Here is a 22,868-nt window from a genome sequence, read left to right as displayed (position 1 = left end):
ATCACCTAGGCTCCTGCCACCATTAATGGAGAAAACACGGTGCATCCAGAGGGCAGTTCATCCATCGATCACAACTACCTATCTTAGGATGGAAGGAATTGCCCTCCGGAGACGCTCATCTCTCTAACTCTCTGGGGGGTGTCTGCATGGCTAGCTAAAGTAAGCACCTAGCTTTTAGATAGTGACTGAGATGAATTCTGTCCTCAGTGACTTAGGTGTTTTTGAAATCACCACTGTTTTTAACATAGGAATTTTGACAGGTTAGACATAGGTACATTTTCAGAAGGACGTTTTTTCTGTGCACTTCTGTGGAGTTTTATTAAGTGTTCTCTTGAGGAACCAATGTCCTTGCGTAGCATTAGGTTCTGAGATTCTTAAGAGGCACTTAGAAAAATGCAGTTTAATGGCACTGGATGGAAGAGAAAAGTTAAATCCTACTAATGATTCCAGTTTTGGTCTATTTCCAGGCTGGAGTTTCTTTAAGTTACTTTAGCTTATTACTGCTTTCTAGTAAGTGGTAAATGTGATATTTTACTCAGTTCTCAACATAGTAACATCAAGTTTTTTCAGTATTTGTGGATGGAATGGTACTTCAGTGTAATTTAGTTTGCATTAATTAATCATTCTCTACTTCCTGTAATACTCTTATTTATTTTTTTCCCCTTTCATGTCATAAATTATGACAGAGGCAGTCATGCTGTAATAAATGGAACACAGCTATTTCTAATGATCCGTGTTATTCACGTTAGCATTAGGGGTTTTGTTCACTTCAGGTTTATGCCAGTTTATTAACATTTATCACTTGGATGAAATTGACATTTTAGTCGGTATAGAATTTCTATATAAATTCATAGCCATTCTTTGCCAAACAAGCAAAGGTTAGCAGTAAGCAGATAACATAGCTTAATGAGGTCAAATCAAGCTGATTCATGATCACTATGGAGAAAAATATCCTCCTGGGGAAAATACTTGTGCTGAAAAATCCCATAAACCAAACCACTTGTTTATCTGTCATTCCCACAGAGATAGTAATGTAATCACTCTCATAATTATCTTCATTAGTGTCAGGAATTATCTGCAATTCATTCCTCTGCTCTGAGTATGTTTGTTTATTTGCTGATTTTTCTCTCAGATTTAGCCAACTGAGCTAAGAATTTTGTATTTGCAAAGCCATACAACAGACATCTGTGATACACTGTTCTGACATTCTCTCTGCTGAAATATAGATCGCTGTCTTTCAGTTTCAGAATCCCTGTGCCCATTCCCTGACATCTGCCCTTCATTACATGGTTCCCGTGCGACCAAGACGACAGATTGTCTATCCTCTGGAAGAGCTTGGCATAAACGCTCCATCAGAGCAGGTCTCCAAGGATCAGGTGGGTAACAGAAGCAGCAGCAGGCAAGAGGCATAGTGCCAGCTAATGCAGGGTTTGGCAGATGGGATGGCATTACCATCTTAGTGTTGATAGGTTGCTTCTTAATTACATTGAACGTGGTGTCCATACCCTTATGATCCCAGCTTTGCTTCTACACGACCGTTGCTGCTTCTAAGCTTGAATTTCAAATGCATTACAAACAGCAATCACTGAACTATAACAATTACATACTAAATGCTTACATTTTACCATTATTTTTTCATGACGTTGCTTTTCAAACTCCCAACACATTTTAAAAGTTCTGACTTACTGTTTAGCCCTTCTTCCTGTTAAGTTTTTTTAGGTATGCTTCTGACTATTTCTGTAGAAATTGCTTAAGTCAATTTTATTTTTCCAGTCCCAAAGTCAGGTTTCTTCCATCCATCACATACCCTCAAAGAACACTTCAAAATATCAAGAATGATTTAACAGCAAAGGAAAAGATTGTTTTCACTACCAAACTGTTCTTATTTGCATAGCACTCGTGCAGTCTGGAGGTTCTACACTAAAACTCTCTTAAAATTTCTTTTGTTAAATAACTTACACCTTACTCTGTCTTACATTTTTAAATAACTAAAATTTGATGTGAGGATGGTTCCTCAGAAGAGTAATGAGCAAAGCGGAAATATTAGAAAAAACACCATTAGTGATGGATACTCTCAGTAGGTAGGTATAATTTCCTAAAGAAACATAATTAGGGAGCTTTATGTCTGCCTACTAACTTCCAGTTGGCTGAGATGGGCTCCCATATAATATTTTTAGTGCTGTCCTTTTTACAGTTAGTAATTTTTGGCATCCAAAACTCTTAATTAGGCAGCAGTTGGCAAAGCAAAATCCAGAACAAGGCTGAGGCCATTGATCTGAGTTTGGCTTTGTTGAACAGTCTTCCCTCAACATGCACATCCCTGCCTTCCTCTTCTCTGCAGAATAAACTATCTGATGCTTTTCTTTAAACTACTTCCTGTTTGATCTTTAAAATGAACTGTTGCTCTCTCACTAGAAGGGCTCATCTCAGTAGTTTTGTTGGAGCTGGAAAATCACAGACTTCCTATGTTTGAGGGATCTGCAAATCTGTTGTCTGGTCCGTTCCCAGGTTCTTCCTGAGGCTTTCTGAGAGTGGCAGGTAGTGAGATAATTGTTTAAAATCTTGGAAGCTTAATGAATTTCTGTTTAATAAAATGTGCAAGATTTTCACTAACAAAGTTTTGATGAAAAAAATGAAGGCTAGCCACTGTATAAGTATCCATGCATATGCACTGGCATTAAATATAGATTTCTGACAGACTGCGTTCTATCAAAACTGACATCTGGGGTTGATCCCTAGGTGGTAACTTGAGGATAAAGCTAGTCTGCTACTGCTGCCTGTAGTTTTCTGAAATAACAAGAATTTGAAACCATACAAAGCTAAATTGACTCTTTGTGAGTGAATGAAATGACCTTTGCCACCATACGTTGGGAAAGCTTTATAACTTAGGAGGTTACCTACCATAGAGGACTGAGTGTACTCGTGAAAGTAAGAAGCCAGTGCTGCTTTCAGATCTTGGATGTTTTGTTAGCTCTGGTAGTAGCCAGGCATAAGGCATTTGCCCTCTCTCTACTCTAATGTTTCAGAAAGGAAGGCTGATCCCTGTCAATAATCTTGCTCTCCCCTGCAAAATCCTGCAGCTAAGTTGCAAATAAAATGAGATGTATTTTATAAAATTAATATAATCAAATTTTATTAGGCACAAAATTGTTATACTTCTGCCTTTTTGTAGTGATCAGAAGGCCTGCTCAGACACTGTAAACAGAGAGATACAAGCCGTGTTGCAAAGAGCAAAATATCCCACCAAGAACTTAAATGTGACAACTCTGCAAAAGGGAAAGTCCGAGAATTGTCACCTTTAAGAATACTGTGAGACAAGGCGAAACAGATTTTGAGGTAAAGGGGAAAGGGAAAAACAATGGCATAAGGAAAGTGAAGAAGAGAGGGAGAAAAGTGAAAGGCAGACGAAGAGGCTGGAGTAGGAATTAGTGGGAAGTTGTCAGGCGCAAGCACCTGGATAGCAGTAAGGGGAAAATGTTTGCTGTCATCTTTGTTGCAGTGGTTTTAAACAAGATAGGGGCAGGATCTTAAAAACTTTGGGCAGCAGGAATTCCAAGTGGTTGAGACTGCTCCTCATTTCTTTAACGCACTTCTCTATTCTAGTTCACCAAGCTTGTTTTAGCTGAGGGGCTTGCCTTCTCATGTCAGAAAGCACTTCTTTCTGACATTAACCCATGCCTGCTTTGTTCCTGGAAGCTGGAGGACAGGTTATCCCTCTAAGTCTTGTTTTAGATAGCTCCGCAATGATGGCAGGGTTTTTTTCACATAAACTACAATACAAAGATTGTAAATGCAAGTCAATTTCAGAAGTGTAAAATTTTCGTTTGACTGCCTGTCCTAATTAATTGCTTGAGTATCTGTCGCTTATGATGAAGATAGTTGTAATGAAACTCTTGCTTTGATACCCACAAGATGCCCTTTGATATCTAGCCATCAACATCTGCGTCTCATCTACGGCTTTTTCAGCTTTCTGCCTTCCTCTTGTTCCAGCCTTTTTTGAGCAATCTCTCTTCTTTTCTTGCTGCAAAATTTATTTTTCACCAGTAACAGCTTGGGGCTTAGCAGCTCAGCCATTCAGTGTCTAAGCATAGCTCTTGATTTGTGCATATATATCTCTGCAGGCCATTAGTGGCTTAGTATCTTAGAGAGAGTGCACAGTGGGAGCCCTGGGGCTCAGTCAGTTTATGTGTCTGTAATACGTTCCAGCCTGCTTGTGAGCATGAAGGGATTCACTCATAAATATTGACCGAGTACAGATAACTCAACTAGGACCCACAAGGACTCTTTCCCCTTTCCTTCCTCCAAAGCCAGAAGTGAAAGCAACAATCTAAATCAGAAGAGCGTTGCCCTCAGCTAATTCCCATGCGTTGGCAGTCCAGATGTATCTCGGCTGTGCTGGAGAGGTAGTTTTCCTGTAGGTCTGGACCGCTTGTTACAGACAGATGAGCACTAGAAATGTTAAGTCTGTGGTAACTTGTTCTCGTTGTCCCTCTGTCAAATCTCTCTATTCTACTGCAGTGTCTGGAAAAATCAAAAAGGGGAGAACCCCATGTGCCACCCTGCCATGGGTTCCTCACCTGCTCACTCCTGTTTCTAGCATGAGCTGTATTTTGTGGTGTCCCTTTTCTTGTAGTTTCTCTGGGAGAGCTAGATGTAAGGCAGAGAGATTTACTCTTAAAATCCAGAAATTTATCATATAAAAACATAACTTAGTATTACCTCAAGTTTTTTCACTCTTTCTCATAAACCACAATTCTGTGCTGCTTCATCTCTGCATCAGAAGACCTGTCACTTCCCAAGCAGTGGCTGCCCATTTCCTAAAGGGCTGCAAATTGTTATGAACATAGTAATATATTCCTATAACAGTCACTAATGACAGAGTGTGTTTTTATCCCACTCCTTGAGATGGCAAATACATTTTGCTGCTGATTTTCTTTGTCTGTTCCGACAAAACTGAATCTGCCATTGCTCTACTGAAGAGATTTGGATAAATCAGGTGAGGATTGACTGAGACGACACGGAGGGGGAGGCATTAAACTCCCTTGCCTCCCTTTGCAGCCCTCTGGAATGGCACAGATGCTAACGATCTTATTTGCATCTAGTCCTGGAAGTACCCAGACTTCAGGATGCCTGTTCAGCCTGTGCCTCTGCAGCAAACATATCGGAGGTTCCACATATTAGCTCAAAATTGCGTGAGGCCGTACATCTGCCATGCTCTAGGGTTTCATGACACAGACCTGAAAAAGCTCCTGTCTGCTCATTAGATCAAACGCTTTCTACAGCTGTTCCAAATCAAAAGGAGATCTCTGATTTTTGTATTCTGAATCAGTAACCAGTATTGAAGCGCCAATTGGCAGAAGATCCAAAGATTCAAAATCTTAATTCCCACAGTGTTAAAACAGATTAGATTATTATTGTGTTTTGCACATCTGTCAGTCATTTCAGTCATGTTATGTTAAAAAACAGTTGGTTACAACAGAATACTAAATATCTTATAAAGTGCTGCTGGCCTTTATGGTGCATGTAATTATTGGTGGAGTAGAAAACTATAGATAATTAAATAATTTTTAATGATATCTTCATAAATAAACAATTTATAAACTTGTTTGCTTTCTCACCATCTGGGAGCATTCTGTTATCCATCTGCTTCATGTAATTATCAATAAAAGGGAAGAATAGGTGATATAATTAACAAGAATAACTGATCCACAGTGAAGAACAAAAATGTCACACATCTGTTGAATTATTTTCTTGTTTCTGCCCTTTCATTATTATTCATGCTATTGGATTTATTATATTATTTTTTTTTATTTCATGGTTGTATTCAAGCTGTCGGGTTTTATTGCGCAGTTCGGAATTGTTTTTTCAGCTACAGCTCATGAAAAGAAGACAGAACAATTATTAAATCATTGTGGAAGCCCATACAGCGTTACATTAATTTATTTAAAAACAAAACAAAAGCCAATATTTTCTCAGTTAATTTTGTACTTCTCAAGTGATGCTACGGATGCATTACAGGAAATAAGTTTAAATCGGGACAAGTAGCGAGTGAAAGAGGGTCAGGCAGAAAGCTGAAGTCACATGCTCAGCTTTGCATTCTCTGAGTTAGCCAACTTTAAACTTGTTCAGGAGTTGAGTACTGCTGGGATGCCAGGGTAGATGTCCGGGAAATGACTCGAGGGAAGAATGTCTGTACAGCAGTGAGTTCTGTACTCCTTGAGTGGCTGTGATTTCATTTCTGTGTGATTAAACAGTGTGCTTTCTCAGCAGTCCTTTATTTAAAAGAAAAAAACCAAACCCAAACACCTCCAATCAAAAATAACTTTCATGTTACATCCTTTAATCTGCTATTAGAGATTATAAATATTCCTCAAGAAACTTAGTTGAAAGTTGGTTTCTCTGACTGAAAAGCACACAGAGGACCTTATCAGGATAAATAACTGTTTTGAGTCTGAAGAAAAGAGCTCGTGTGCATGGAACTCAGTAATGCAGCGCTTGAAAATGTGCCATCTTTTGTTCTGAGCAATGGCATCAGCTGTGGGAGGTGATATCCTGCTCCTTCATAGTTGCATTGCTTTACAGGATGTGTGAATTGAACTGTTGTCACTGGAATGGTAAAGTCTGCTTAACTCGTAGGTAATAAGTTGTTCTTATTAATAGCACTAGCCTTTTTTTCTTCAAAAGAGGATTTTTCCTTTACTGTTTTGCGCAAAACTTTCAACGTCCTCTTTTCCCCTCAAAGCAGTCACAGAGCTTTTGCTGTCACATTATCAGCAGTGCGTACTGTTTTGCAGACGTGTAGCCTGTGGACTCCGTGACTCTCTGGGCCACCTAGAAGGAGTTTGCAAAAACGAGAAGCTAAGCAAAGCAGGCCTGTTATCCATATTCTTACATTGTCTGTGTGTAGTTCTGCACTACCACGTGAAACTATTTGGGGTCAGAACATAAGAAAAGGCCGAAATCTTGCCCTCCTCTTTGTAGTCTGGGAAAAACAGAAGCTTAACCACAGAAGACATGTAAATGTTGATGTGAGACTCAAGAAAAAATTGGAATACAAGACACTGCTAAGTTAGTAATAGTTTTCAGTGCCAGGATGCATGTATTTTTGTGTGTTTACTTGATTCCATACCGATGCTTATGGCAAGTGCTATGAATAAATGGCCTGAAAGCAGTTTAAAATAACTTTCAAAAAAGTAAAATGAGAGACAATACATAAGATTTATGAAATATTTTTAAACAATATATCATTTTTTTAGGGTAATCTTATGACACGTTCTGTCGAGGTGTATGTTCATATATATTCTTTGTATTGCAGAAGATACTCAAATGGGTTGTGAGTGTTAAGTACTGTCCTGGAGTATTCTCTTTTAAATGAGCTTTTTTTAATGTCCATTGTAATGTTACAGGACTTTAAAAATAGAATAAAACATGTCCCATATATTTGCCATGGTTTATTAAAAAAAAATAAATACAAAAAATTAGCTATAGGATAAAACTGAAAACAAATCTAAAATATTTCCAAGTTTGACATAAACTTTCCCTTTTGGGGAACTCATTTAAAAAGGAAAATAAAACAGATACATATGAGTGTTTGTATAGGAAACTCTTCTCTAGATGTTAGTGTCTCCTCCAACAAACTTTTGAGGCATTTCACTCTCTGTAGCTTCTACTTTCTTACATTTAGGCTGGCTTGTTAGAAGTTGCCCTAACTTTGTACTTATATGTTAGCGTCTCTGTGTAGTTGGGACATACCTGACTATACCTTCCTCAGTACTTCTTACTGGAAAAAAATTGAACAGATTCTTGAATGTTTTGGATCAGCAGTCCAGATTGAGCATAATCCATTACCTTGACCTGTAAAGAAAGAGGAATAGAAAGGACTCAGAATTGATAGACTGACAGTCAACACCACACCTTGCTGTCAAGATGGAGGAAAGCAGAGGAAAAGGAAGGGATGTTTGCAACACATGGCTGCAAGTCCCAGACAACCTAGAGCGTGCAGATAGAAAAACTTAGCTCAATTGTATTTAAAAGACAATAAAAACAAGGACTTAAAATGAGAAGTTTTTAAAACATGGGGGGAAAGGCTTTGTACGACAGAACAATCTGTTCTGAACAAGCAAAAGCTCTTTGCTTTCTAACTGAACAGTTGAAAGAAATTGAGGGAGCGAGGCATTTTCCGCCTTACGCATCCAAAGAGAAATGTCAAGAAGTTGGACAGGTACAGGCACAAGTACTATAAAGCAACAAAGCCTTTGCTTTGGAGTGCATGCCCACCTGAAGTGCAAATGTGTGTAAGAGCACATCTCAGTGCAGCTCATGGAGCTGCAGTTACTGGGGAGTATCCATTCCCCTTCCTGGGCTGTACGCGTAACCACAGAAATAGTTAGCCGTGCTTCCGTAGATGCCCGCACTCCAACTGCACTCTGTAATAAAAGTTGAAAGTGCACTCAGTTGCTAAGAGTGGTTAAGAAAAGCTGTTGGTGCTATTTTACTTCATAACTCTCTGCCTTATAGCAAAGTGTGTTCTGACTTTGTAGAAAATCTGTAGTAATAGGAGGTTTCACTTTGGCTCAGTTTCAGATTTGTATGAATTCAGTTGAGATGCTGGAATGTGCTTAAAGTGGCTAAAATGCAAAAGGGTTTTGATGGATTTTTTTTTTCTTTTTTTCCAATCGTTAAGCCTCTACTAAGATAACAGAGAATAAATATAGCAAAAACAGCCTAAGTAGGATGAGCAAGAGAATTCCCTACTTTTTAAATGTCGAGATTCACCTATGAAAGTTAAACCAGAAGCATTCCTACCTGTTATAGTTTGTATATGAACACAGTGGCATTACAAACAAAGGCTTGCTGTGTGTAGTTTTCATTTAACCGAGAAAGTAGTATTAATTTTTAAAGAAGTAACTGTTGCTTAAGATGCTATTGTGTTCAAGTAATGAATTTTTAATGCTTTTGTAGTACGTGCATGGATTAAAATCTATTATTTATTGTACCTTCACTTGGTTGGTAAAGGTGATGATTTTATAGCGCCAGTAGTCATGCAAACACAGTCATTCTGAACCTGATGGCTGATAATAAATTTCCTTACTGTAAATGTCAGTGGGTTTTGTGTGTTGCTGCCATTACATCTTGTTTGGAAGGCTGAATATTACACAATTATGGGAGGCACCAGATGGCATCATTAACAGGAATGCTCTGAATGTTTACCACTTATGTGCATGTGTGAAATTAAAAGTAAGATGACCTATCTTTATTTTGAAAGCATGGTGTCAGTACTATACAGGTGTTAATGACATTTACAGCAAACCAAAATAGTAATTTCTGCTTAAAAACAGGTCAGACTTGTTTTAAAGCTTTTTCAAAGCATTTTGTAGATTGACTTTGGAAGTAGCAGAATTCCAGATTGTAAGGAGGGTGTAGATATTTTTCCACAGAAAGATAATGTTCATTATTACAAAATGGAGAATCCCAGCTGCTGTCACTAAAATATGACTCTATAGTAAGCTGCAAATCAATCTTCCCTTGTATCCTAGTGCTGTTACTTACCTTGTTTTCATTATTTGCAGTGTGAAATATGATGTTGCTTTTTACGTTTTTATTTTTTAAAGCTTTTAATTTCATACATTTCTTCTATTTTTTCAAAGAATTAGGTACATTTAGGAAATGCTACCTCTGTTGCCACGAGTCTGTATGCAGAGTAGGTACAGTGAACAGAGATGCTTCTGTCTTCTCCCTTTCCAGAGTATACACCATCCTGTTTTCATACAGGTATTGCGGTAGTTGTGGTGCATTGTGGTGGTGTCTTCTCTCAAGAGGAGTCCTCAGAGGGCAACCTTCCTGAGCCTGCCAGCATTGAGAGATTTTTTCCAGTTAAGTCTCATCAGGGATGTTCAGGTTTTTCCATAGTGCCTTTTGGAGCTGCACTGGAGAGGTGAAGCAGGACTTGCTTAAAATCAAAGCTTAAGGAAGTCCCTTCGTTCATTGTGGAAGAAAATAATTTAATGTCTGGAAATGCTAGCGGTATCTTCAGTTACATATAATTTTGCTATTTATAGGTAATTCCTAATTTTATTTGTTTATTCTACATGAAGGTGGTATAACCAATGTCTACTCTGATGGCACAAGAACTATGTAAAATAAACGTGAGAAGTTAGGGAGACATTGTTTAAGTTAATGATGGTCTTTCGCTGGCTGCTCGGACCCTGGCCCTAATGCAGGGAAGTATTTTCCATATCCATGTACATTCAGAGACAATTAGAATAAATAAGTATTTTTCTCTTAATTTTTAATGACATTTGTTCAGGCTGTTGGAACTGTCCGTGAGCTTTGATTTAAATTATGTCATTAGGAGTCTTCTTACTTACTTAGTTGGAATGTCTTAATAACACGTTAATAATCATGCCACTAGAAGCAGGATTTCAAGAATTCTCTGTCAGCCCTGATACTTGGGAGGCATTTGTACGCTGTTTTGACCCTCCAGGCTCCAGCCTTCTCTGTGCAGGAGCGCAGAGCACCATGACTCTGATTTTGGCACAGAGTAGTGATGGGGACCAAGCTGCAGGCACCCGCGTGCTGGAGCTGGACCTGGGACCTTCTTTCTCTGCCTTCTGGAAAGTGCACGGTAAAGGATACGCTCAGACATTGAGGATTGCATGACTAACAATGAAAGCTAGGTTGGCTATTCGAATAACCTTGTTCATAAGTCTTGGAAATTTGTTCAAATAACCTGATTAAAGATGAGAGTTACTAAAATTAATTGTATGAATTTAAATTACGTGTTTAGTACAAACCATTAATTTTAGTAGTTTTCAACTTCTAAATTGCTTGGCATGTTTTTTTCGTGTTATTCAATTAGCTTTTCATGGCAGTCCTAGTAGGCTGAAGCATTTGTCTTCTTTAAAGGTACGGGTTACAATCCTTTTCCAGGGTTTTGCCGTTTCAAGAGTGCGATGAGGCAGGAGCTCCTGGCTGCCCAGTTTCCAGGGCAGTTGCCACCTGTTGAATTGTTGGTACAATCACCAGCAAATCCAAAGGATGTTTGGTTTTGCCTGGAGAAGCCGAAACGCTAAATTGTAGAAATACAGAAACTGAAGCTATCCTTCCTTGCCAAGACGGCTAGAAGACTGTTAACCTGTCACGGATGAATGGAATTCTCTGGGAGAAGGCATGTCATTGAGAGGAGCTGGCACTATTTATTCTGCTGGTACGTGGAGAAGCAGAGCTGCGTAGTTAGAGCAGACCAGCTCTTATCCCCATCAGGAAGCATAGAGGGGCTGCAGGGAAAAAGCAAGTGGAAGTTTGCATCCTTGAACCGCCCAGCCCCTGTGCTGCAGAGCCTTGTTGCTGGATAACCACCAGTGTCATGGAGCGCAGCACAAAAATGTGCGCTAGGATGCTGCTGATCCTCGTTGCAACTGCCAGAACCAGTGAGAGCGCCAGGGAGGTACCCCAGCGGAACGGTTTCCATGACAGCTTTCCCAAAGCACCTCTGCCTCTCTAGAGCAGACCCGACTCCATGTGGACGGGTACAAAGCAGCGCAAGGGGAGAGGGCTCAATGCCATCCCTGTCCTGCTCGGCAGCGTTGGGTCTGCAGCCACCTGCTTGCAGCAGCCTGGCATTGCGTGCCTGTGTGCCTCGTGCTCCCCGGGAGCGCTTTGGTGCGGGATGGTGCCACCTGAGCAGCCCTTCTCAGTGGCACCTCGGTGGTGGTGGGGACCCAGGCGGTGCCAGGGCATGGTGTCCACCGGGGGAATGCATCAGGCAGGGCTCCGTGGACATGCGCGTGGTCACCAGCTTGGAGGGGTTCAGTCCAGCGTTTCAATGCACAGGGGAAGGGAAATGCTATCAATTAAAAGCAGCGATGCTGGATTTGTGTGCAAGCTAGAGGCGTTGGTCATTCTTGTAGTCAGATGACTGAGTGATCATTGGTGGTAGCGTTTGCCATGAGACTTCAGGATCAGCTGACATCGCTGGTAAGCAGTGTGGATATTGTTTTGTCCACTCCACCTCTACAGATTGGCTCAGTGTCCATTCCAGTTTCTATTTCCAGAGGCTAGTGCAAGCTGCTAGCTTTTTTTCTTGTTTGATTGTTTCTGTGCACACTGTGCATAGTCAAAGCGTTTTCATAGGAGTCCTTTACCCAGTCGCTTGCTGTGCGTGTTTCTCTGTTGTATAGACTTTGAGCTAATGGAGGTCAGTCCTCCTAGCTTCCTTCAGAACTTCCTTCCTTCAGCTAGGACTTCTGAAGAACAGGACAGTGAGACAATCTTTTGGCATTGCATCGATAGAGATTGCGTGATTATTGCAAGCTCCAGTTTAGCTCTTGTGCCTTTGGGCACAGTCACATCGTCTCTGGGAGTAAATCAGTCTAGCTTCTTGACGTCAAGTGTAATAGATCTATGATGGTTTATGTAAATTTGACATACAGAATTGAGAGCCATCCAGCCCAGCCTCTCTTGTATTTCCTTCTATATTTATGCTGGGAGTCCAGCTAGATAGTATCTGGAAGGTGTTTCATGCTGAAAGTCCTAGATGTTGCTACATTTTTGTATATTTTACTCAATCTTTATTAAAAAAAATAATTCTATTTACTACCTGCTATCCCCTCCCTTCAAGAATACCATGTGGGATAGAAATCAGTCATCAGTTTCCACCTAAACATGACGAGGAGCTTCTTTCCTTTGAGGGTGGCAGAGCCCTGGCACAGGCTGCCCAGAGGTGGTGGAGTCTCCGTCTCTGGAGACATCGAAAACCCACCTGGACACGTTCCTGTGCAACCTGCTCTGGGTGACCCTGCTCTGGCAGGGGGTTGGACTAGATGATCTCCAGAAGCCCCTTCCAACCCTATGGTTCTATGAATTTATAGACTGTTTTCCAGAAGCTGAAGATCAGCATTTACCCATATGATGATTTGTATAGTACTGCTGACTCCATTCATAAAGGCCTTTGGGGTCTGTGGATGAAAAATATTATATAAAGGCTAGGTATTATCTGTGCAAAATGGTTTTTATGGAACCACAGTTACTAAAGAAGTGTTCTTTGACAAAGATGACAACATTCAGGCTGCGGTCTTCATCATAATTGTATTTCTTTTTCCTTTTCCCTCTGTTTTTGGTGTTTGTGTAAATCTGTGAATGCTTGGAAACAGCGTTTGAAAGCATGTTTACAGACATTCCTAATGAGACTTTTTGGAACGTAGCTGGTATTTAAAAACAAAATAATAATGCAGGCTCAAAAAGCATGCGTTTTCCAGTAATTTTTGTTCATATCTCCTTGGTAAACATTGATTTTTCCTTTTTTCTTGTGATTCAAATGGAGCTTGAAATTAAAATAGCTCTGTTTGTTCACCTTCTTGTTTGCCTGCCACTATCGCTGACCTCAGCACTAATCTAGGAACAGGTTTGTTAATAGTTTTTACTCCTTCTGACAGTAATAGAGTTCAAATTATGTAGATCCTGTACAGCAGTAATGATCACACAGGTTTCTCAGTAACAAATGCTAAATTAAAACAAAAGCACGCAGACAGGCGCAGAATCCCCCACGACAGGGCTGGGAAGGTCCCTCCGGCTGGTTCCCTGTTACTTCCTGTAGTAACGAGGGATCTGTGAAGATGCTGAGAACGTGACAAATGAGGCAGTCCCATGTTTATCTTGCAGTACCCTGAGCAGTCCTCCTGAATTCAGGGGCACTTTAACATACTTAAAATTCAGTAAACACTTAAGTGTGTTTAGCTGGGTAAGGCCCAAGTCCTCAGCGTGTAATAAAATCAAGTCTAAATTCTGCTACATTATGGAGTCTTTGCATGAGGAGTTCCAGTGATGAGTGTAACAGCTCTTTGGCACACTGATAATGTTTTACTAGGGTATATTTACCAATACCCAATTCGGAACATCGCACTGTTCCTTTTTGTCAAAGTTGAAATCCTCTGCCCAAATTGGTTTTTCATTTTTGGGTGTTCTGTTTCTATTTTTTCTGTTTAAATGAAGGTGACATTTACTATAGAACCAGACCTATTGTAGAACAATTACAATAAGTATTTTTAGAAACTCTACAAATAGCCCGGGGTCCAATGTTTGAAAACAGAACTAAAAGAAGCTGAAAAATATTCTCCATCTGAGTTTGTACCACCAATGTATGTTGCTGAGTAAATGTCCAATGAATGCATTCCCAGGCGATGTGCAACCTGAGTGCCTACCCAGATGGGAGATCCATGCACGCTCAGTGAATGTTTGATGCGTCACCTGATTTGAAAGTGCAAAGGGAAAAATGCATACAAATACGTTTGCTAAAACCAAATAATTATTTCATGTATCTTCTTCCATTGTTTACTGAGGGTGGAAGGATGTGTGAATTTTTAATGCTATAAATTAATCCTACTCTGGCACGTACTGTGCTGTGAGATCGTAAGTGAAAGACAGGATCTACACGCAGGGGTTGTGTTTTCGGTGGAGTATTCTGAGAAATGCGTGAGCATTTTTAATGGAGGTAAAGTTTGAAGGCCTCTAAGTGGATGGCACCGGCTGTCCACGCGAAAAAATATCCCCCGTGGTTTACTCAAGAAAGGCCACCTTTGTCAGCAGTTGGAATTGAAGGCGTAGATGGCCCTCTGCCCTCCCAGGTGGAAGCAACGTGACAGGTGGTGCAATGGCAGAGGCTGTCAGATACCAGAGTGGAAAGGAGGGAAAGTAATCGTTTTGATAATGAAAGAAAAGACTTTTTTTGTGAGCTGTGTATGCCTTTTCTACCACTGGCAGTTATTGCTTTTTGCCTTACATTAGTTAATGATTGCTGTTTTATTTAATAAATTGGATACAAAATAAACAAGTTAGAGTTTGCTATTGACCTATCAATTATGATGTCTGATTACTCCTCTGGGGAACATATGTAGTCATTTGTTCTGACATTTTGTTAAAATAAGGTGGTATTATGGGACCAATCCACCTAATTCCTTACTCCCTGGGGCCATTTAGTGTACTTAGCTGTTCGAAAGGTGATTTCTGAAGCATGACAGCTGTTGGTATCGGGGCCATTGTCTGGCGAACAAAAACGGTTATATTCTACTCATGTGCTGCCTTTGTATCATTGATACAGAAGCCATTTCATAAATTAGATACAACTCTTCCCTAGGAAATTATATTACTGCTTTGTATTTCATTGTTGGAGTACATTTTAAAAAAACACAGCACTGCAGTCGAGGGAGATGTTTGAACTTGGCATTGCTGTAAGGTCTGTTGGGTTTATCCTATTAGCTGCTGACATTCCTGTCTAGTTATTTTGGTTGATTAGGTACATTACAAGTAGTTTCTCTTCGTGTTCTTTTTACCGTTTTATTAATTTTGTTAAAAGCCACGTTTCAGCAAAAACGTCACTAATAATTTTTCCTCCGGAAGGCATTGCTCTTCTAGAAAGCTGCAGCTCTCTGTGCGCTGTAAAAGAAAGCCTGTCCGAGTTCTCATCTGCAGAGTTCACAAACCCAAGGAATGTGAATACCAAGGTTAGGGCTTTAAGCACAGTATCCTCAACGCGTATTTGTGGTACCATGAGGTCTCCGCAAGTGTCAGCAATTGAAGAAGCGTGTCAAATGTTGTAGTCGGGGCGTACCCATTTAGTATGTTATAAAAAACATAGTCCCAGTTTTATTTTAAGCAGTAGGGCATGCCTTTAATAATTGGCATCGGTTGTTCTCATTTCTTAAAGTCTCTTCCAGTATTGTACATTTTCAATGAAATATAAAAGGTTTTTTCAGTTTCTGAAATGTGGAAGTGTTCTATTTTAATTTATGATCGAAACCCTTTTTACTGGCAAATCCTGATATAAGAAGTGTCTAACCATGTTAAAAAGCTCTGGCTTTGGATTAGGTTGTTAGGCTTGTTCATAGAGACTCGTAGATGACACATAAAGCAACAATTTGGGCGGCATTACTGTCGTTCTGTGGCTCGGCCCTGGCTAGTCAAGCCGTTCCTTAGTGCAGAGCTGCCTCCAAGCCTGCAGGCACGTGCTAGGTCTCGCACATATGACTTTGTTAAGCAGCTACCATGGGCTAGGATACTTTTTAAGGCATCTTCTGGAATTTTCTTCGTGAAGTCCAGTCCCTGAGATGAATGTGGCTCACCACTGGATGTCATCCTTGCACTGTGATGAACTGCAACCAGAAGAACATTTGTCTGGCAGTAAAAAATCGTGTTGCCTGACCAAAGATGACATTGAATTTTGCCACATTTTAAATTACTTGCTATACAATGATGACAGTTTGCAAGCAATTGGGGCATAATCCTTCCTTAAGGTATAGGACAGCACTCTACTGAGTTATACAGACAATTCTTCACCTTCTGTAGAGAGGCTATGCTGAAATCTCAGCAGTGGGTCTCCACCATTGCAAAGACATGGTGTAAAAGATCTCTTGGGGACCTCAGTGTGCCATGTACTTCTTGAGAAGGCCAATGTCATTACCGTAGCTTTAAAATAAAATACTTATGCTTCATATATTGAGTTACTCTGACAACTAATATATAGAGAATATATTTCTATTGTAATTTCATAGGAGGAATTTTATTAACCCTCTGTCTCCTATTCATAATAGATGAAAACCTGTTAGAAGTCTTAGATTGCTTCCTGCCTAAGTGACACAGCAGAAATATATAGAAGCCATTTTCTATTTGTCTCTTCAGTGCATTTATGAATCTGCAGTTATGTATTCTGTGAAATGTGAAGGTGTACAACCCAAAGCAATAAGAAAAATGCAGAGCGTGTTGTACTGCAAGATGGAAAGTAGTTCCCTGTCTTTCATCAGAAATTTGAAAACTAAATATAGTTCAGGGCAGGAAAAAAAAAAGTCAAATGCAATATTATCTTTTGACCCATTCTTGCGTATTTGTTTTGAGAATCTCTGTTAGCTAGTGAGACCTAGAGACACAAATTAAAAAAAAAAATACATGGACTTTATTGTCTTAACCCATGTGCACATTAAGAAGAATGGAAACTGAGAAGCTAGTAATTAAAAACTTTATAGCAAGATTTTTGGTCACAGTCTTGGTCTCAGTGACATTGAGATATTAGTTTACTCCTTTGATGGCCTGGCTTTCAGTGTAGCTACTCTGGATTTAAGGGGAAAAAAAAGGGTTAATTCTATCATTTTGGAAGAGAGTTTTCAATTAAACACACAAAGACACTGAAGATACAAGTTCCTAATTAATTTACAAGTAAAACCATTTCCATAAGTAAAACAGCAAGAGTAAAAACTGCTCTAGAAGGTGTAAAAATGGCCTTAAAGTTATGTAAATATATGTCCCCCAGGTGTTAGCTAAATTGTAGTTAATTATAGAAGAGGCAGCGTTTTCTCCTCTCTTACAAGGACTCCATAGCATCTTTTCCAGGAGAAGCCAGACCATTAAGCTGTGCTAATTTTCTGTGACCTATTAAACATGCACATATTTCAGCATTTCAGTACCATTTATCTACTGTGTTATCTTGTGCTGTGCACAGAAAAATCACAGTATTAGTCACATCAGTGAGTTTTGTATGACTGCATAATAAGTTTTGTATGAATGCAAGGCAATGCATTACTGGTGGTTTAATGATTCTTAGCAGACTTTCGCTGTTTGTTTTTGGTTTTTTTTTTAATGCATTTCTATGTTATTTTATATGTTTTTGAACAGTTGAGTTATTCTTTGAACCACATAAATCGAAAGCTGGTACTGGCATCTAAAGTGTCTATCAACACTAGAATTGTGGTGGTTGGTGCATCCGATGTTGGAATCTCTTTTCTGGAAACACTTGTTTTTTGGTAAGTTTCTTAATTTGATTTTCTTTACAGAGAAGAAAATGTTACCTTTTGTTTGAAGGGGCTTGCTTCCTCCATTTAGAAGCGTGCTTTGAGGCTGTCCAAGTACTAGGTGATAAGGGTCTGTGATGGGTGCTTGCCTCCTGGCTGACTCTGGAACTCAGAAGTGCTGACAAAGCTGCTCGTAGATACTCAAGGTGAAGGCACACTGAAAATGAGAATTCCACATACTTAAAATCTCTTTGACTGTTGTTCTTATACAAAAAGCCGATAAGTGGAGGTTAAGCCCATAGCCCTTCATGTGTGCTCCAAAGCAGTATTGATCTTTAAAGCTAGTTGTGCCCAGTGGGAACACAAATCACTGTTTGAATCCCTCCCTTCTCTTACCTTGTTGTGATGCCGTGTTTTCCGAGCTGTGCAGAAATGTACAACCTAAGCTTGTTGAGTTGTAATCTCTCTGTGATTCTTTTGATTCTGGTAACACCTTTTGATGCCTTTGATTGTGATGAGGCTTTTGATGTTTGAGGTTGTTCAGGAACCAAAAAAATGTCATTTCTGGCCCTTCTGCCATTTTTGCTGTAGACCCTAGAGAGGGTGTGGGAAAGGTCTAGCGGAAGACACTGCTCTCTGACAGCCTCAGCCTGCTTGGTGCCCCACCAAGAACACAGGCCATAAGCGTACATCAAAGAATTTTTCAGCAGTAAAACTGCAAATCAGATTGGTCTGGTTACCCTGAGTTATCCAAACTGGAGTAAATAAACTGTATAAACTGGTTGAAAAGGGGAATAAACGTGTGCGACTGTTTTTATACCTTCCACTGTCTAAGCCAGCGTAAACGTGTGGACAAAGCTGTTTTACGGACTTTCCAAAGTTAGGACAGGAGTGCTGTCTCTCTGATATCTCGCTGCTTGCACCTTCTGTGCGCGTCAGTGGCCCCTCCATACCAATTTTAGGGGGTCATCAGGAAGTCAGACTGTGTATGTGACAATGCAGTTGCTTTTATGCAATTGTTGTTTTCCTCGGTGATTAAACACACGTACTAGAAATGTCTTGAACGACTTGCAGAAATTAGTATAAAATTCAACTTCTGGATGTGATTGTTAAAATTTCATTGCAAAAACTAAAGGGAGGTTGGCATTTTTATGGTTGGCAGAGAATTGAAAATTTTGCCTGGTTTTTTTTTTTTTTTTTTTTTTCACTTAAGCCAAGACTTTGTATTTCTGCAACAACCATTAATAACACCACAAATTAAAATAGCAATATGGCAAGAGAAGAAAATGTTGAAGTGGTTTATGGATGTTGTTATGTTGCTGGAGCAGTGAAGAAAAAATACCTACTTCTTGCTCCTTTTTCCTAGATCCTGACTTCCTGTACAGCACACCTTCTTGGGGTAAAATCATTTTCCTCTCATCCTCCTGTTCTCAGCACCTTTTATTTCCATTCCACTCAAAATTCAGTTAAAAATATACTTTAGAGCTATGAGCCTCTTTCGTGTTATTCATCCTGTGCTGTTTATTGCTACGCTTTCAGTATAAAATACTGTGAGGGAAAAACAAAGCATATTTACGCTCCGACCAAGTCCATGAGCCAGAAGCTAAGTCTTTTTGTAGCGAACAGGACATACGGATAGTATTGTGTTTGCGAGGCTATCCTTTATAGGGTATCCTTCTCTGAGATACCTCAGCCAAGACTTGTCAGCCAGAAGTTTTGTTTAACCGTATTCTGGCAAAGAGTTCTTGCAGAACGTGTCCTTCCTGTGCATAGGAAAGAGGGCTTGTCTTCGGCGCTGCACAAACAGAGTGCTCCCGCTTAAGAGAAATCGAGTATTACGCTCAGAATGCAAAAAGCAAGCAGTCAGCACTTAGTGCAAAATGTCACAGAATTGATATTAATATAGGTATAAATTTTAGAAAGACTATATATTTTTTTTTTATTTTATTTTCACATCAGCAGCAGATAAAATCTCCTGATCAATGTGAAGGCCTTTTAATAAAATTTAGTTTAATTTACTCATAATTTTCTAACATTCTTTGCAAAGGTTACGTGCACTAAAAATAGCTAGATTGAATCAATTTGTAAGCCCCTAATCCTTAAAAAGAGGAAGTAGTTTTCTCCTCATTATTCTTCATACTTAATTATTTTACATTATCGGTCACCATGGAAACCACACAAATGTAATTCACTTACCTACAGAACAATTATTAGAACTCGATTTTACAAGTGTTTTCAACTTGTTTGAGAAGTATGTTTTTCATTGAACGGAGAAATAATCATGAGAAGTCCCTCTCCTCGGTGGAGGGCTGCAGCCGGCTGCCTCGCGCTCCCGCTGTGCCGGGGCAGCGGCACCGCAGCTCCCGGCATGGCACGGCATGGCTGCCGTGGCAGAGCTCTCCGGGGGAACGTCAGGCTTGTCGCTTGTCCAGCACTGCCGCGGAGCAGCCGTGGGCATCGCCACTTATCCACCCGAACCCAAAACAAGCCGCGTAATCCGTGCTGCAGAGGGGGACGGTGTGCTGTGAGCTGTTATCTTGCAACACGCTGCTTCAGTCTTCCGCTGTGGCTCGTTGCCTTGTGGTAAAGGAGTTTCTGGAAAAGCAGATGGTCACGGAGGTCAGAGCACTGGTGCACCCAAATCGGTGCCCATTATTTCAAAGTGCAGCGCAGAAATGCTGGAAATGAGTATACGGAATGACCTGCCAGTAGGGGAGGCTTCTTCCTAACACTCGGGGTAGTCTGAGCCCTGGAGGATTGCATCCGTTGTGCTTAATCTAACGCTAGGTCAGTGAAGGTGATCTCATTATTCATATTTCACCATTCAAATACGTATCTGCTGCTGATTTTTTTTTTTTTTTCTCGGCGTGTAACCACAGGCAGACATGTGTTTTCAGCTATAGTACTACTTTTCTTTAGGGCACATATGAATTTTTTATTCAAGAAGCGGGCGAACGACGGAGGCGGTGGTGCTGGCAGTCATGCAGACGGGGCCTGGCCTCCCTTTTCCTGTGCGGCCGGCTGTCAGAGGGTACAGGTGCAAAAGCGGCTCCGGAGGCTGCGCTTCGGCTGCTGCCGTCCCACACGCGAGGAGGTGCAGCGAGCTGGGCAGGCGAGCTGAGATGCTGTAGAAGGGGGGGGGGGGCGGGAAGTGAGTTGCATCATAAATTGCTGCAGTAATTAACTTCCCTGCAGGAGCATGGCAAGCAGGGAAGGAATTGTGATTCCCACAATTCCTGCATGAGGCTCCTCCTGGGCAGTGCAATTATATGCTTTCCCTTGCACAAAGCCAGGACTTAGGTCACTCTCTAGCAGTAAGAAAGGCGTATATAAATTGCAGCAGCGTCAAAGCATTTGTTAAAGCGGTGTAAACTCTGAGCGATGTCCAGTCCTAAAGGAGAAGTCGCAACGGAACAAATACCCGCCTTGTGAAAAAGCAGCTCAGCCCAGCCACACGGAGTCTCGGCCTCTATTGTTCACTGCCCTCCAAACTGTTCGTGCTGACTGATGCTCCTGCCTCCCCTTTGTTGTGGGATGTGGGGAGAAAGCCCTTTCTGCGTCAGAGTGAAGCAAGTCAAAGAAACTCCAGGGAGAGGTTAAGCTAAAATGCAAGTTTTATTTATTTTTAGTTTCACTTGAGTGACTTGTTCTTGAGGGGCGGGGGGGATGGTGTTGTAGAAAAAAAGAAAAAAAAAAAAGGAAGAAAAAAATTTACAGCAAAAGAGTTTTATCATACATTCCTATAAATATGTACATGCCCCCACTTACACGTGCAGTACAATGAGCCACTAACGTAGACAAATTGTCATGAACGAAGACCCTAACAAGGACTCTGATTTAAGGCTAAAGGAAGTTTTTAAGAAGTTACCCCTTTTTTTTTTTTGTCATCCCCACTGAGATCAAGTATGCATATACTAAATTTGTAAGTGAAAAAGCTTTTCTAAATATTCAGCTTGCAAGTATTCGATGAAAATTATGCCTGAAAATTATTTGCAAGTTTTGATTAGCACAGAACGTCAGTACCTATGAATATGAGAAAAGGAACGATGACTTCAGTTCAGAGTTCTGCAAATATCAATTATGGGAGGTGAAATTCAGCAGGAGAAATATCAACTGCAGTTAAATAATTTATTTAAAAACCTGCGAACAGCTAGAATTGGGCATACTGAGTAGCATAGTCCTCAGCTAAACCAGTATTCCCCTAAATGTCTATCCTGATGAATGTAAGCTATAGCCCAGCATTTTAATCTTTTCATATTCCCAAGTACCGAGATGCTTTAAAAAATAATCTCATTGCTAAAGACTAATTTACGAGGAGGGCAGGGTTTTTTTTTGTTTCTTCTTGTTTTCTTTGATAATTTAAGAACAATGATCATGGCAGCAGCATTAGGCCAGAAGAACATACAATTAAAAAAAAAAATAAAAATGAGCATTTCCAGTTTATTCTGGTGGCTGATTCGCAGAACAGCATGCTAACTAGTACGCCCTGACAGCAGGTGATTGAAGTTTGGCTGCAAGAATGCAAAAAGCTTGCTCACAGCAGTATCTTGTCGCTGGTTCCAGTGTAGTGAACCAATTAGCTTTTTATCCACCTCTTTGCATATAGCTGTGGAAAGCGTTATTGTCTTCTGATTACAGGGAAAACCCTTTTTAATCCATGATTTTGAAAACCTCCTTAATCCAACCTCTGGTGTAAACAACGACTTATTCTCTGAGGACGCTGGCAATATACATAATGTACTACACGAAATAGCAATAAATAAATGGTGGCTAAGATCACAAAGTTTTGTATGAAAGTGTTGTGAAATATATTTCTCTTTCCATGTGGGTGCGTTAAAGTAATTACTGCCTTTTAAAAGCAAATGGATTGAAGTACATTTTTGTCAAAACTCTGAACTTTTTTCTTAAAGTAGAATTAGAATCCAACGCAGTAAATCTGTGAGTTTTTGTCTGCAGGACGGTTTTTCCCCTTTGTGAGTTAAAGGTATCTAAGATTAGCTTAGAAATGGCAGGGTTTTTTAAAACACGGTTTCTGACAGAACAGCTACAACTGCTGTTATCTGGCAGCACAGTATTATACAATATCCTGCACAT

The 22,868-nt window shown here is 40.2% G+C and overlaps 1 protein-coding gene and 1 long non-coding RNA gene across 7 annotated transcripts in view; one reads left to right on the top strand and one right to left on the bottom strand.

Annotated features, from left to right (window-relative positions):
* CFAP61 (cilia and flagella associated protein 61) overlaps nucleotides 1–22,868 on the top strand; it is a 121,426-nt gene that overhangs the window by 37,847 nt on the left and 60,711 nt on the right. For all 6 annotated transcript variants that reach the window (XM_063327955.1, XM_063327953.1, XM_063327954.1 and 3 more), the window contains 2 exons: nucleotides 1,242–1,376; nucleotides 17,659–17,786. In XM_063327955.1, the coding sequence (XP_063184025.1) occupies nucleotides 1,242–1,376; nucleotides 17,659–17,786 (263 nt within the window). The remainder of the gene's footprint in view (nucleotides 1–1,241; nucleotides 1,377–17,658; nucleotides 17,787–22,868) is intronic.
* On the bottom strand, nucleotides 5,935–20,550 carry LOC134512540 (uncharacterized). The gene is made up of 4 exons (XR_010070154.1): nucleotides 19,971–20,550; nucleotides 17,832–17,991; nucleotides 7,753–7,854; nucleotides 5,935–6,831 (listed from the first exon to the last, which is right to left on the bottom strand). It is a non-coding gene; the product is annotated as an uncharacterized LOC134512540 (long non-coding RNA).

Source organism: Chroicocephalus ridibundus, chromosome 3 (assembly GCF_963924245.1).
Source record: "Chroicocephalus ridibundus chromosome 3, bChrRid1.1, whole genome shotgun sequence".
Taxonomy (NCBI): domain Eukaryota; kingdom Metazoa; phylum Chordata; class Aves; order Charadriiformes; family Laridae; genus Chroicocephalus; species Chroicocephalus ridibundus.
Note: the sequence above shows the minus strand (reverse complement) of the source record. Positions and strands in the feature narration are given on the sequence as shown.